At 40.8% G+C, this 16,840-nt stretch overlaps 1 protein-coding gene across 3 annotated transcripts in view; it reads left to right on the forward strand.

The window, feature by feature from the left end:
- Positions 1-16,840, forward strand: part of ZC3H12C (zinc finger CCCH-type containing 12C) — an 84,841-nt gene that overhangs the window by 24,933 nt on the left and 43,068 nt on the right. For all 3 annotated transcript variants that reach the window (XM_033950461.1, XM_033950460.1, XM_033950462.1), the window contains one exon: positions 12,330-13,093. In XM_033950461.1, coding sequence (XP_033806352.1) covers positions 12,399-13,093 — 695 coding nt within the window. In that variant the 5' untranslated portion in view covers positions 12,330-12,398. The remainder of the gene's footprint in view (positions 1-12,329; positions 13,094-16,840) is intronic.

Below are 16,840 nucleotides of genomic sequence, written 5' to 3' on the forward strand. Positions count from 1 at the left end.
AGGTCTGAATCTATTTAGAATTCTAGTTGCAAGGGTATGGCATACATAGGCAGTTAAACCACTCTGAACCCTGAAAAAATAAGAGTCTGCCAGTAAAATAAACTAAATTTCCAAGAACACGTTATTCAACATTCTTTCCACAAGAACTAGGATACATAGGCAGTAACATGTTAAGTCTTTAATAACTCATATGTCATCTACTTAAGATAATCAGGTATATGTTTAATTTAGCAACATCAAAACAAAAATAAGATTTTCACAGTTTAAATATCTACAATTAAATTGGTTTTAAATTTGTAGTGTCCTACCCTATTTCAAAGAATCCAAGCTTGTGTTTAAACCACTTGTACCTAAAATCTGAAAGCTGGGACAAGCCTTTGTAGCTAATCATTGAAAATATGGTCAAAAATATCGGTGTGTTTTGTGGTATATTCTAGAGTACTTCCTGTTACATAATTTGGGTATTTGTTTTATTTATAAAAACTTGCAGTTGTTTAACCCTTTCAGGACCATAAGGATCGTAGGCCAATTTTTGTGGTTTTGACGACATTTTTATGGTAAAAAGGGCTTGCAGATGCCAAAAAATTGATTTTTTTTGTGAAATATCATTATTTTTATTTAAAAAATCAAACTTCTGGCTTATGGACAGTGTGGCAAGTGAATCTTCTCGTCAATCTGGCAACGACGCTAATGAATGAATGTCGGAACCAGTTTGTTTACATAAAGGCAGTATCATATGGAATCCGTACATATCAAATTTAGAACTGTAGACTATCCCAATCAAAATTTATAGGATTTTAAAGTTATGGGACAAATATGTCCCTTGGTCCTGAAAGGGCTACGAGTTATACATGAGTAGTTATGCTTTACTAAAAGTTCTTAAGGCAATTTTATTTTTCTCTCTTGGTGCAAATAGATATCTCTCAATATGAAAAATAAAACTTTAAAAACTATTTGTATCCTCTTATTTGCCTGAATATTTGTGTTGTTTTTTTTCCTGAACATATTTCTAGTGCTCCACTGAAATGATTGGCTTCGTTGTAGTGTGCAGGTCTCAAGACTGTTAGGATTTTAACCTTAGACCAACTTTCTATAATTGCTGTTGCTGTATGTCTCTCTGCCGTTGCAAATGGCCTGTAAAATGAATTGCTTTATTTTGCTTTTCTACCTCTCTTTTCATAAAAGATTACCTTGAGGACTTCCACACTAGTTTATTTTAGTGCGTTTTTAGGATTTGGTTCATCCCTTTCTAGTTCAAAGTGAACTTTTGGATACAGTAATTATATTCCTGACCTCAAAGGGCTTATAGTCTGTACACCTGCTCAAGGTCACAAGGTTTGTTAATGGGATTTCAACCTTGGCTTTTCTAGTTCTACCCAGGATAAAATTTATTTGTGCCATGAAAAGGAATAATTAAGATTTTTTTTTTTTTAAGGTTATATAAACAAGAAAGATGAGAGCCTGACAGGTAAATCAAGGAGGGCTCGCACAAATAGAGTGGTGGTGCAGGGCTAAGAAGGATATAGGAGAAAGGAAAAGAGGAAGGGGAACAGTAATAGTAGGGAAGGGGAGTGGGGAGCGAACGGGAAAGTCATTGGGGAGAAACTAGTCAGGTGAATGAGACAATGGGTGAATCAGAAGCGGCCCCAGCTAAGTTTAAACTATGTGAGCCAGGCATACCAGCTCCGTTTTCACTGAGCGAAGAAATGCCAAAAAGGTTCACAAGCTTATCTTATAAAAGCAGATCCTGAGTCTGTGTGGCTGCTGCAAGTACATCCAAACTCCTGTCGCCTACTGGGATTCCTAAACTAAAACTTAGCTGGGTCATCAACCAACGGAAGCTCGACTCGGTTAACAGTAATTAAGAAAAAGGAGTATTAAAAAACAACAGAAAATTACAAAGAATTAATTTTCAAAGTGTTTAGAAAATAAGAAAGTTTTTAAAGATTTGCGAAAGAATTGAAAAGAACTAGAACTTCTCAAAGTTAAAGGAATTCCTCTTTGGGGATGCCTTGTACTATAATAAATGCTCCATTTAATGTAACTATTTTGAGTAGTTCCATTCATTTGTTCATTGGGTAGTTGAACAGGTTGTTCGATAGTTCACTATTCACTATCTCGACGATTTCTTGTTTATGGGGAGGGAAAGGGATGAATGTTCTGTGGCTTTACATGTGTTCAAAGTCATAGCAAAGCGCTTTGGCATTCCCCTAGTGGAAGATAAAACTATACCCAGCAATTTGCTTAACATTTATAGACATTGAACTGGATGACACTCAACAGGTATTCAAGCTACCACAGGATAAGCTTTCGTAAACCTTCACGAAGAGATCAGCTCACTTGTCTGTGCCAAAAAAGCCACATTGAAATGCTTCCAGTCCATGTTAGGACTGCCAGCATTCGCCACAAGGGTGGTACCCCCATGAGTCTTGTGTTCTCTTGCCACTTTGCAGTGGCTACGGCAGGTGTAAAAAAGAGTCACCATTTCATTAGGATAACAGCACAGTTGCGGGTTTGGGACTTATTTCTCTGTTCCATTAACGGTTTAGCATTTTGGCAGACTCCGCCCACAAGTAACGAGGAGCTCCAGCTGTTCACTGATGTTTCTGGGAAGGGGAGCAGTAGGATCTTGGCTTCTTCAGAGGAGCTTGGTCCACTGAGCCATGGCCTTGGAGCTGGCACACCTTAAAAAAATGGACCCCAAAGCTGGCATATTGTTTTCTGTTCTGACAACATGGTGGTAGTGGAAGTCATAAATAGACTATTGGCCACAGCACATTGTGATCTTTCTTTTCAGGGAGCTAGTACATGCAATATAACATTACATTTAGGGTTGCACATTCCCAGGTGTAGAGAACAACATTGCAGACTCTCTCACTTTAAGTTCACAGAATTCTGGTCCCTCACTTCCACAGTTGATGCCTACAAGACCCCTGTTCCCTTGACAATATGTAATGTGGCCTTCCAATACCTGGAACTTGGTCCTTGCTTCTCTGGCATTTCCTACCAGGTAAAAGTACATAGGAGCATTTCTGAGGTTCCATGACTTCTGTCATGACCAAAATTGACTACATTCCTCCTGGCTGATAGTAGAGACTACTGGCACAGTGGTTAGAGCTACAGCTCACACAGCTCAAGGAGGGGCAACATATGTTACTCCTATTTCTAGGTTTCAAGGTCTATCTCCAGGTTTATCTTATAGGCCACATGGGTAGTATATCAAATGTTAATAAAGATAAGATGAAGATTATACTTATGCACATGTTTGGTCATATCACTGTTATGCTGGTTATAATTTTATTAATTTTATGTTAAGATGTAACTGCTGTATGCTACCTTAGGTAAATATCTTATAAATGTGTTAAATATTCAATTGCATCATATTCCATGAATTCCATATGTGGCCTTCATTGCTCTAAACTTAGAACTGTCTTCCCCTCATGGGTGAAGCATCCCATGTCATGGGGGACTTATCACCAATAGAAAAGGATGACTTCCCCCTAGAGGTCAGGCATTCAGGCAAGATGAGCTGAGCCAGTTAATCATTTATGTGATGAGAGGCTTTGTGTATCCCTGCTCTGCCCCTGTTGGAGCCCTTGGATGGTGGCCTCATTTTGGAGGGTCTTCCCTGTGCACAAGGCCATCTCTCAGTTGGTCCTGACCAAATGGGAGGCCCAGAAGTCATCCTCCATGATACCAGACTCTTGAGTAGGCTATCCCCACCTCATGAGAATTTGAATAGGCTCCCCAAGGTAGATGCCTTGATCATGGTGATGACCAAGACTACTGTTCTGATGGAGAGGGTTCAGCACTTATGACAGGAAGGTGGAACATCTGCTGAAGTGGGTCTTTCTTTCCTCAGTTCTTAAGATCTAGACTTTAGTCTATGGGAGCTGTGCAGCAGCTCTTGGAAACCCCAAGAGTAGTTCATCTAGAAATACCATCTTGGTCCCTGGCGTTCATGGTGGCTTCCTGTAGGTGACTGTGGCTAAGCTCTGGATGGCAAATTCGACCTCTAAGGCCTACCTCCAGTAAACAATACTATAATTCAAACAAAACAATAAAACAGCAAAACATGATTAGAATTTCAAAAGCTAATTAGTAAAATTAAAAGATTTAAATATATACTTGGGCTCTCTTTTATATGTGCTCCAAGACAATTGGTCATTGGCATAAAAACCTTCTATATGTTCAAAAATAAAAACCTGATTTTTCTGTAAAACTTGAATGTGAACTTTAAATAGCAATGAACTTAACTTGAAATATGATATGTGCAGCATTTACAGTTTTTGGTTGTTGAAGCATTCCAGTGTAAAGAAGGTCCTCCCTGTTTAAAGGCTGCTTACTCTTTTTGAGAGGATTTAGAGAAGCTGTTAAAGGATTTAGGCAAGATCAGGGCTTTGCACCTTCTCATTTCTCAAGCAGCAGGTTGAAACAGAGAAGTGGGTCATTCCCACTTTGGTAGGTGCCCCTCAAGCAAATCAGAGAGAATGGAAAGATGTGTCTTTTGGGGAAGGGATCTGGAGGTCCCTGGGATGCAGGCTCCTTGACCTCCATGTTCTCTGTTAACATAATTCTGTAAAGGTCAACTGGGCCTATAGTTGATTCCAGCGAGAGGCAGGCTCTTATTTCATCATGTGTGGGCCTGTATCACCTCTGAGCAGTGAATGACACAAAGTTGTTAAATCGCAAGATGATTGTGAAAAATTGCAAGAGGACCTTGGGAGATTGGGCGTTAAAATGGCAAATGATGTTTAATCTGAGCAACTGCAAAGTAGAGAATGACACGGTGGCTGTTACCTGTGGCTAGCCCGCCGAAATGGGGAGCGAAAAGAAGTGGTCGGCTGTGGTTACAAGGAGAAGGCCATTCACTGCCCTGTGGAGCGGTGAATGACCTTGTCTCTACAGTGAAGTGAGGGAACTCACGTGGTCACCAATCGTGCAGTCCAGCAGCCCCCTCTCTTCTTTCTTTCGACCTCCCTCCTTTCCCCTCACTTTATCTTCCAGAGTGTCGCGTGTGGCTGCCCCAAACCTCTCCTCCAACACAACTGGAAACAGGAAGTTGCGTCAGAGGAGAAGTTTGAAGCAGCCACGCGCAACCAGCTTAAAGACTCGTGTATCAAAAGGTATTGAATTTTTAAAGTTTTTTTCTGGGAGGGGGGTCAGGAGGGGGTCTGCAGGACCACCAGGGTATTTTTAAGCTTGGGGGAGGGGCATGAAGGGCTCAGGAGGGATCCACATCTTCAACGTGGAATAATTAGGAAAGCTTAACGAGGGAGCCTAGATTGTAATTCTTAATGTGCAAAATGAAGAGCACAAATAGGAATATAGTAATCTGGTGGAAAAAACGTCTTATGATCTCAACAATAAAGTTATAACATAATGCCAAAGACTGATTTTAGATTTATCTGGCAGACTAAACAAAATCATTGGCGACAGTGGCAGTGCACCAAGACAGCTGGCAAACACTGAAGTGATTAAAAACTTATTTCTGACTCAAAATTTGTTTGCCTTGGGGGTTCGATCACCATTTGACTATCTCTGTCCAAACACAGACTGGACAACTGTTTTTAATTTGACAGCAGAAGAATACTGCCTTTAGTTTATTCTGATGGATCATTTCCATTTCAAAGGGAACACATTTTGTATATCATAAATATTTCTAAGTGGGAATTTTCCAATGGCATAATATTAAAAAGAGAGGGGGGTACGTATCCCTTTCATACACTAGTAAATAGACTGATGCAAAACTTTCTGTTGATAAACAAAGCCCTGCCAGCTGAAGATCTTTCTCTAGTTCAGCAGCCAGAACTTTTTTTTTTATAAAATGACAATTGTACAGAATATTGTTTCTTTTTATACTTTAATAAAATAAGTTCAGTATAAAATTTGTGCGGATAGGATCAGATTGTTTACAGGGACCGAGTTCGCAGAGACGGGATGGGGACCAAGCTCGCGGGGACAGGACAGGGATGGGAATGAGCTCATGGGGATGGACGGGGTGGAGAAAAGGACAAATTTTTTCCCTGTGTCATTCTCTACTGCAAAGTAATGTGGGAAAGAAGATCCTGAACTATAGCTATATGATACAGGGTTCCACATTAGGAGTATCGCCCAGGAAAAGGATCTAGGTGTCATCGTTGAGGGTACGTTGAAACCCTCAGCTCAGTGTGTGGCGGCTAAGAAAGCAAATAGAATGTTAGGAATTATCAGGAAAGGAATGGAAAACAAAGATGAAAATATTATGCCTTTGTATTGTTCTATAGCATAGCCGCACCTCAAATACTATGTGCAGTTCTGGTCGCCATATCTCAAAAAAGATTTAGCAAAATTAGAAATGGTACAAGAGAAAGACGACAAAAATGATAAAAGGGATGAAATGATTTCTCTATGAGGAAAGGCTAAAGTGACTAGGGCCCTTCAGCTTGGAGAAGAGCTTAGAGGTGACTTGATAGAGGTCTATAAACTACTGAGTAGAGTGGAAAGGGTAGATGTAAATCACTTGTTTACTCTTTCCAAAAATACTAGGACTAGGGAGCATGCGATGAAGCTACTAAGTAGTAGATTTAAAACAGACTGGAGAAAATATTTCTTCACACAATGTATCATTCAACTCTGGAATTCATTGCCAGAGAATGTGGTGAAATTAGTTAGCTTAGCATAGTTTAAAAAAGGTTTGGATAATTTCCTAAAAGAGTAAGTTCATAAGTCATTGAGATGGCCTAGGGAAATCCATTGCTTATTCCTAGGATAAGCAGCATAAAATCTGTTTAACTACTTGCTTTCTAGCTAGGTACTTGGGACCTGGGTTAGCCACTGTTGGAAACAGGATCCTGAGCTTAATGGACCTTTGGTTTGTCCCAGTATGGCAGTTCTTATGAATTTTAGAAGTGATGCACAAGGGATACGCAATTGAATGTGCAGATCCTGGTTTTGTAACCTTTATTTATTTAGAACATTTATATACCATATATTATCTATACCAGGGGTGCACAAAAGGTCGATCACGATCGACCGGTAGATCGCGAAGGCAACGCAAGTCGATTGCGTTGCCTTCGCATTCTACTTGCCTCCCAAGAGCCAGATGGACCCGAAGCATCCTGGCGGTCCTCGTGTGCCCGGCAGCTCCATTCACTAACTGCACGGAACGGCGCCAGTCAGTCAGTCAGCCTCCCTCCCCCTCCCCCCACCATCCTACCTTCTCTCAGGGATTCCCAGGCCAGCCCTGGAGCTTTCCCCTCTGCCACGGGCCGCCCCACCGGAAGTAGGAAGTTGTGTCAAGTGGGGGGTTCTGGGGGGCAGGAAGCGGCAGAGAGCGCGAGCTCCGGGGGATCAGTCGCGAGCACCCTCGGAGACCATGGTGCGGAGGGTAGAAGCGGGAGGAAGGAATGATTCGGGGGAGGCGGGAGAGAACCGATCGAATGCCTCTTCGCTTCATTGATGCCCCCCCTGTCCTTGGAAATACATGCAGAAAACTCCCGTTCCGTGCAGCAGTTTGTGATAGGTAGTGTTTGTGGCTCCTAGAGGGAGGAGGGGAGGTGGTGGTTCAGAGGCTTGTGGCGGCGGTTTGGAGTCCTGTTCCCAGGTGGCAGTGGCTTGGCAGGCAGGCAGGGAGACAGAAAGAAAGGAGAGAAAAAGACAGACAGAAAGAGGAGCAGGGAGACAAAGAAAGGCAGAAAGAAAGGGGGGGACAGGAAGACAGAAAAAAAGGGAGCATGGAGAAAGAAAGATAGACAGAAAGAAAGGGGGCATGGAGAAAGAAAGAAAGGGGAGGGGGGCAGGGAGAGTGGAAGAAAAGGTTGGCGGAGGGAATGAAGTCTGGAAGCATACAGCAGGCTGAAAGAAGGGAAGAAATATTGGATGAACAGTCAGAAAAATAAAGTGCAACCAGAGACTCATGAAATCACCAGACAACAAAGGTAGGAAAAATGATTTTATTTTCAATTTAGTGATCAAAATGTGTCCATTTTGAGAATTTATATCTGCTGTCTATATTTTGTACTATGGCCCCCTTTATACTAAACCGCAATAGGGTTTTTTAGCGTAGGGAGCCTATGAGCATTGAGAGCAGCGCGGGGCATTTAGCGCAGCTCCCTGCGCTAAAAACCGCTATTGCGGTTTAGTAAAAAGGGAGGGGGTATATTTATCTATTTTTGTATAACTGTTACTGAGGTGATATTGCATAAAGTCATCTGCCTTGACCTCTTTGAAAAACCCCCGGAATATATGATAATTAACATTTTCTCTGTATACAGTGTGCTTTGTGTTTTTTTAAATTTTATTGTTGGTAGATCATTTTGACTTGGTCATTTTAAAAGTAGCTCGCAAGCCCAAAAAGTCTGGGCACCCCTGATCTTTATAGTTTACATAATCGCAGTCATAAATGTTAGACAAAAACTATGCCATAAAATTTGATCATTAATTGGGTAATACATTAGCAGGTATTTACATAATGTAAAATCTTAGCATATAAAGGCACTTACTAACAATTGTGTCTTCAGCATTTTCTTAAAACCCAATCTGACAGTGCAGAATCGCAGAACATCTGGCAGAGCATTCCAAAGTCTCGCACTTCCCACTGATAACATAGCCACACCAATCCTGGAATGAGAGATTATCATCCTTCCACCCAAGCATGCGTTCATGTTATTTTCTGACCTCAAACTCCTCCTTGGCTGATAGTTAGTTAGATTTATGGTATCTTTAAGAGAACTGTAGTACAGGTCACCCTCCAGTGTTTGTTACAGCTCAAGAGTGGTGCTGGCAGTCTCCACTCAGGAGGAAGGACTTATTGCAGCATGGTCTGGAGCATGGCTTGGATTTCAGCTCCTTGCAAGGAAAAATGGTAGATCTTAAATGTTTCTGGGACAAGCTGCAAAAGGGTTGAGGGTTCTTTAGCAGCACTATTGGATATTATTTGATTCTTGTGTGTGCGTGAAGGGGGGGCTGTTAAACCATGTTTTCCTGCAGTGGTATTTTAAGCAACAGACTAATGTCCTCTCTGTACTGCCATTTGAGCTGTTGAGGGGGGCCTCAGTGAAAGACCTCATTCTAAAGATGGTGTTCTTGGCAGCCATCCCTTGACTAAGAGGCTCTTAGTTGCAAGCTCTCTCTTTCAGGAATCCCTAATTGTCCTTTACACATGAGGCTGTTCCTCTCCGAATAGTTCTTTCCTCCTGAAGGTGGTCTCCCAATTTCATGTGACCATTTTGAGACTTCTCAGAAATTCTATAGACATGGATATTCACAAGGTCTTGTGTCAGTATTTAAAGGTGACCAATCCCTTCTACTTGTCCAAACATATTTTTTGTACTGTTTCAGGATATTCATAGGGGCCAGGTGGCCCATAAGTCTTCTACAAGTGCATTAGATTAAGCTAACATTTGAAGCAGCTTACATCATTCATGGAAAAGTGGTTCCAGTGGACCTTGAGACCCATTCTACTTGGGCACAAACAATGTCCTGGGTTAGAGGCTTGAGCTTGTCACACCTGAGTATATTTACAAGATATAACACAGTTCTTGCTCTATTCCTTTATGAAGCATTACAAGGTTGGATGTTCTAGCCAAGAGAGCTACTTCCTTTGAGTGGTGCTGTAGGTAGCCTTACCCCACACAGTAAAATATTGCTTTTGTACATTCATTTGATTTGGCAGGTCTAGCAGGATAAAGAAGAGAGCATTTATTCATATGTTATGTCCTTTTATTGCTAGGCCAGTCCAAGGTCTGATTTGGAAGATTCTGACATATGGGATCTCATTTGGGCTTAGCCTATTGTCTCTCTGTGGTTTATGTAGCCCACAGTGCTCTCAATGTGGTTTTAAATTAGTGTATGGCAAGGTAGGCCTACTCCTGCTTTGACAGTGTCATACTGGAGAATTTTAAGCTGCATTAGCCCTTATATCAGTAACATCTGGTAAGAGGGTTCAACCTGTTGGTTTGAACTAGTGAGACTCAAGGAAAGGAAATTAACAGATATGAATAAATTTCACTTTAAATGTACATAGTGAACACGTAGATATTTTGAATATATGCAAATGATGTGTAACTCTTCTAAAATAATTTCAAGTATGACTAACTTGATCCAGTGGTTCTTAACACGGTCCTCAGTCAATTTTCACAATATCCCATAATGAATATGCATGAGAGAAATTTGCATGCACTGCTTGTTTAGTATGCAAATCTATCTCGTGTATATTCATTATGGGATATTCTGAAAAACTGACTGTGCTCTGAGGACTGCTGAGAAGCATTGACTTGGCCTCCTCAAAGGGAAAACTGTCTTAATATTTTCTAATTGAATGTATTTGTACATAGTGTACTTAACTTTGGGAAAAGGTTGTGGGATCATGCCATTGCTCTGTTTTAGTGCTCATTCTGTGAACGCATATTGGCAGTGCTGTGAAACCAAAGACAAGAAGAGGAGCATGTGCACATAGTGTGGGAGAGTGTGGCGCAGTGGTTAAAGCTACAGCCTCAGCACCCTGGGGGTTGTGGGTTCAAACCCACACTGCTCATTGTGACCTTGAGCAAGTCATTTAATCCCCCCCCTTGCCCCAGGTATATTAGATAGATTGTGAGCCCACCAGGACAGACAGGGAAAAATGCTTGAGTACCTGAATAAATTAATGTAAACCGTTCTGAGCTCCCTTGGGAGAACGGTATAGAAAATTGATTGATTAAATAAGTAGATTCTGGTGGGAATCCCTATGTTATTTCTTTAAAATGGAAACGTTTATGGCCATTTAAAAGGGATATTATAAAAAATTTATGGAAGTTTGGGAACCATTAACTAAATATTGTAAGGATTTATTTATATAAAAGAGGAAAACGTGCACATCCGGGGAGGGGGGTATGTTTTTGGCATTGGTTAAGAGGTATAGATAGGTTTTACAGATATTTTTATGAGGTGTTGGTTAATTGGAAAGTGGGTGGGGGAAAATAAGTCTTGTCTTTATTCTATTAAGTTTATTGTGTTGTAATGTTAATATTTTATATAAATGCATCATCTTTTCTGCACAATTGAAGTTTTGAAAATGAATAAAGAATTAAAAAAAATAAGTAGTGCTTCTCATGGATTCATGTGCCACAGCAAGACCAGAGTCAGACATGGCACGCTAAGCAAGGAAGGGATATTGTTACTCCGCAAATCCTTTGCTAGTTTAAACTAATAATAATAATAATTTTATTCTTATATACCGCCATACCGAAAAAGTTCTAGGTGGTTCACAATAAGCAGAGCTAATACATGCAATGCAGATAAAATACAACAAATTAGGATGAGAGAGACTTATTAACAGTTAAAAAACAGAATGCATTTAAGATACAATGCAGATAAAATACATCTAATCCAATTTTTCAGGTTGAGGAACTCCCCCCTCACCCCCCTTAATTTCTGGTTTCTGTTGGCTGGCAGCATTTGAAAATTGTATGCTATACAAATGAATTAGTGTGTGTTTTTGATTAAATTGCACGTGATAAGTGATTCAGTTTATGCTACAAAACAACTGATGCATGCTAACTCAGTAGTTAGTTGTCACTCATTTCATACTATGGTTAACAAGCCACAACTGACATTGCTTTTTTTAACTGAGGTTTCAAGTTTTATTTAGAATATTTGATTTGATCGCAAAATCCAAATCTATTGCGATTTACACTTAGTTAAAAAATTGGGTTAAAAACAAAAAAAAAAGTCATAATAATTAAACTAAACAGTTAGTACTATTTTACCAGACAATATATGTGAAAAAGGGAAGGAAAAAAAATAAATAAAGGATTAAATACAATTCGTAAACAAATAAAAAGGGTTGGGGAGGTTACCCACTTAATTTTTGCTCACCCGCACTACTAGTCCGCTGTAAATTATCCTTTGAGATGATTCAGTTAAAAACGTTCTTAAAAAGCTAGCTTTTTAGAAGACTTTTAAACTTACTAAGTCATTTTTCTTCTCTTATATTGATCGGGAGCGAGTTCCAAATTTGAGGGGCTGTAACAGAAAAAAATCGCATCCCTCCTTGAATAAACAAATTTTAGCGAAGGGACTAATAGTAAAGATTTTTCTTCGGATCTTAAAGATTTTGTGGGAATATAAGGGATAAGAAATCTTTCTAAGAATGCAGGAGCTTTGTTTGTTAGTATTTTATGTGTGAGTAATGCTATTTTATATGTAATTCTGTGATTTACAGGTAACTAGTGTTTGTAGTCTGTGCACAAGAAGGATTTAATTGCTTATTTCAATTGGATGTTTCAGGCTGTATTAGAAGTTGAAACAGAAAGCCTATCAGTTCTGTCATCCCTTTATAAACATTAAACATTTTTCTTTTGCTCTAGGAATAGAGAACACACTATCAGTAACACTGGAATAACAGCAAGACGGAGTCAAGTATATGCAGCAACTTCATGGGCTTGAACGATCATTTGGAAAAAGACCTAGGCCATGTTTATGTGGAAAGCACCGATGCTTGCACAAGTGCAAATGTGCCTTGGCCCATGGTAGAGAAAACAACAATGGATAAAGTGAACTCCAGAAAGGTGGATGTAGATAAAGATGCTTCTGAAGAGACTAGTAGTTCTAGTTGTGACTCGGAAGAGAGCACAAATTCTGATAATGAACCTGAACAATCAGGTGGCATTTCAGCGGAACCAAGTCAGGTAACTAAGGCTCACAGACAACTGTGCAGGTCTCGCTGTTTAGAGTCTCATGTACTGAAGCATAATGAAGTATTACAGGATTTGAAGACGGAGGAGGTGTACGAGTCGCTTAAAGAAATAAAGAAGCCGCTTGATGTGGTAAAAGAATACCAAACCAAATTGGAATTTGCACTTAAATTAGGTTACTCTGAAGAGCAAGTTCAGCTTGTGCTTCATAAACTCGGTACAGATGCTTTAATCAATGACATTTTGGGTGAACTTGTCAAACTTGGAAATAAGAGTGAAACTGATCAGTCTATTAATGGCAGTAGCAATACTACAGTAATGCGGGAAACATCTTCTATAGAGTCTCAGAGGTCGGAATCCCCCATACAAGAAGAGGTGATAGATGACTATGATAACCTGAAACCAGTAGTCATCGATGGCAGCAATGTTGCAATGAGGTATGTGCAGAGACTAGGTATATATTCAGGGTCCAAAAGAATATCTTAACATAGTCTTCTGTGAAAAAAGCCATTTTAGTTTTTGACTTTGCCTCTTTTAAAAAAAAAATAATAGGAGTCTGGTTTGTGTAGTTCTGTTGGACTGTAGACTTTGAGGTGTGGTATGATCCTAAGTAGTTTTCACATCTGTATGGTGTAAAGCAGGGCTGCCCAAGTCCGCTCCTCGAGATCTACCGGCAGGCCAGGTTTTCTGGATATCCGCAATGCATATGCATGAGAGAGATTTGCCTGCACTGCCTTGGTCTGCGTGTTCATTGTGAATATCCAGAAAACCTGGCCTGCCAGTAGATCTCGAGGACCGGACTTGGGTAGCCTTGATGTAAAGGATAAGAGCTGATTCTAGTTCTTAAAATTTGTTGCAGATTTTTTGAGATTTTGTCTTGGTATTAACCAAATGACACTTCTCATGAAACATTTGCCCCAACTCTAAACTATAGCCATGCAAAAATGGGGCATATAAGATCAGAGCAAGTGAGACTATTTTGACTTAGAAGAGAATGGGAAGGGAGAGGTTTGATTTACAAATGATAAAATGAAACGCAGTGTAATGATATCAAGCCACATCAAATGTGACAGATTTCAAAAGATGACTTTTACATCTACAGGGTACCACTGTCCCACACAGATGCTACTAATAATACTAATCATAAGAACATAAGCAATGCCTCCACTGGGTCAGACCCGAGGTCCATCGTGCCCAGCAGTCCACTCATGCGGCGGCCCAACAGGTCCAGGACCTGTGCAGTAATCCTCTATCTATACCCCTCTATCCCTTTTTCCAGTAGGAAATTGTCCAATCCTTTCTTGAACTCCAGTACAGTACTCTGTCCTATTACGTCCTCTGGAAGCGCATTCCAGGTGTCCACCACACGCTAGGTAAAGAAAAACTGTCCCCTTCCAACTTTTCCGAATGCCCTCTTGTTCTTTTATGTTTTGAAAGTTTGAAGAATCTGTCCCTCTCTATTCTCTCTATGCCCTTCATGATCTTGTAGGTCTCTATCATGTCTCCTCTGAGTCTCCGCTTTTCCAAGGAGAAGAGCCCCAGTCTCTCCAATCTTTCAGTGTATGAAAGGTTTTCCATGCCCTTAATCATTTGTGTCGCTCTCCTCTGGACCCTCTCAAGTATTGCCATATCCTTCTCTATAGTGCTACTGGGCATATGCAAAACTGTATAAAATAGATGCAGGTACTTTCTCTGTCCCTAGTCAGGTCACAATCTGTGTTATTTTTACTAGTTATCAGTAAACAGAACAGTCATTAAGAAACCTTACAGTTCAGTAAGTAGGTTTCACAGCAGAATTGACTTTAAAGAAAAAAAAATGTACATCTTAATCATTAAAAAGCTGCCCATTAAGGGATAGGGCTGTGAAAGCACATGGGTTATATGGGTTAAAGTAAGCAGAGCATGCCTCATGGAACAGTTTCTAGCTCTAGTGTCTGTGAGAGTAGAGAAGAGGGGAGAGGCAGTTTAACTGCTTTTATTGTAACTGATTCTGTAGTAGTTGGAACTGCTTCTCCCGTAGAAATGCATTGGGAGGTTGGTTTCCTGGCACCCTGTGTCTAGTCTGATACATTTTTTTAATGAGAGACATTCTTGATCCCTTGTATACAATTTCTTTCCAACATCCAACGAGTTGGAAAGAATAAAGCAAAACTAGGACACAAAAGGCAACTTGGCTATCTATTAAAGGATATACCGTAATCAGTTATTGTAATAAGAGAACTTTTGACTTTTCTGCACCAAGCACTACCAAGATCAGTCCACTACGGTGTGAAAATAATTGACCATTTCAGTTACAGATTCTTTTCTTCTCCTGCTATTCTGTCTTAGTTTCACTATGCTTCTATACCCTTAGCTAGCAAATGTAATCAAGAAATTTGCAGATTTTTATTTTTGCTATTTTATATTTAAATATATAGTTAGGGCTTCTATTCATGTGTCATTTGATGAAACAAAACATTGGGATGTTGCATTGCACAGGTGCTATTGCTGTCTACCTTTTTTGGTTGAATCAAATATATTTTGTACAGTTAGGAAGTTATCTGTATAAAATGGCACAGGAACAGGATGAAAGATCCAATGCAGAGAAGCCAAAAGATGAGAGTAGGATTATTTTTTTCAGTATTTCAATAAACATGTGGGGGTTTAATCCTAAAATCAGAAATCTTGAGTAAACTGTAACTAAATGCACAATTATGATACAATTGTAGTTTTGAAAAGGGAGGGACCTAGGCAGTACTTTAGGGGTACTTTTAACCATTGCATTCTACATATATGAAATAGTAATGATTATATTTCTAAAATGTTTGAACAGTCAAGCGTTGTATATTGGAGCTCATGGATCCCTTTTGCAGTTCTTTGAACTGTCATTACACTTTAAGGGACTTAACTGGTAAGGCAACTTTAATAGTCAACAGAAGGTACCGCATTTTCACTCATATACCGCGCACCCGGGTATAGCGCGCGGGAAACTGTAATTTATGTAAAGAAATTTTTATATACTGCGCATGCCGCCCCGACTTTCCCGTCGCCGCCGACTCTCCTTTCGCCCGCCCCGACTCTCCTCTCCCCCTTGAAGTCCTGTCCCCACCCTGAAAGCCTGATGCCCCCCCCTATGTCTGATTCACTCCCCCCCGCAGGACTGCTCGCACCCCCCCCCCCCGCAGGACCGCTCGCACCCCCACCCCGAAGGACCGCTCGCACTCGCATCCCCACCCCGAAGGACTGCTCGCACCCCCACAGCCTCCCCACCCCCCCTATCATGGAGAAGCTGCCTACCATTGTCCTGCTGCTTCCTCTGCCGGTGGTCCCGTCCCTTCTCTGAGCCCTGCGTCTGCGCTGCTTCCTCTTCCAGCGGTCCTGCCCTTTCTCGGACGTCAGAGAAAGGGCGGGACCGCCGGAAGAGGAAGCAGCGCAGACGCAGGGCTCAGAGAAGGGGCGGGACCGCCGGCAGAGGAAGCAGCAGGACAACGGTAGGCAGCTTCTCCATGATGGGGGGGGTGGAGAGGCTGTGGGGGTGCGAGCGGTCCTTCGGGGTGGGGGTGCGAGTGCGAGCGGTCCTGCGGGGTGAATCGGACGTCGGGGGGGGGAACTATGTAAAAAAAAATGTGTACAACGCGCTCACGAATATAACGCGCATGGTTATACTCAGTTTGTAAAATCGTGTATAACGCGCGCAAATACGGTATTAGCCTCAATGAAGTTGTAACGGAGACAGTTTCGCTTAATGTTTAGTGGTAAAACAATATGAAATAAATGAAGACTCAAGTGAGTGTTCAGATACAAAAATCCTCAGATTGACATAAAGTGTAGAGCACTCACAATCATATATAGTGCTTGATATATATTAAAACAGAGGAAAAAGACCTCAAAATACCCCAGGAATCTAATCAATAGATTGAAACCATTTTGGGGTTAAGGTATCATCATAGGTCAAAACCTCTGTTGAAAATTTTTATTTTAATTTAATTCATTTAAATATTATATTTATAATTCAATGATTAAATATCTGTTCCTCTCATACTGAAATGAGCAATCGAGAGCTGGCAACCATGGACTTAACCACAATGATATTCCTTCTGGCTATGTGAAAACTATCGTCAAGCACTTATCTTTTATGACCCGACGGAGACCCAATCCGTTTTTCGCACCAACGGACTTCTTCAAAGGGAATGATAAAGCTTGCT

The sequence above is a fragment of the Geotrypetes seraphini genome, chromosome 6 (genome assembly GCF_902459505.1).
Source record: "Geotrypetes seraphini chromosome 6, aGeoSer1.1, whole genome shotgun sequence".
Lineage (NCBI taxonomy): Eukaryota > Metazoa > Chordata > Amphibia > Gymnophiona > Dermophiidae > Geotrypetes > Geotrypetes seraphini.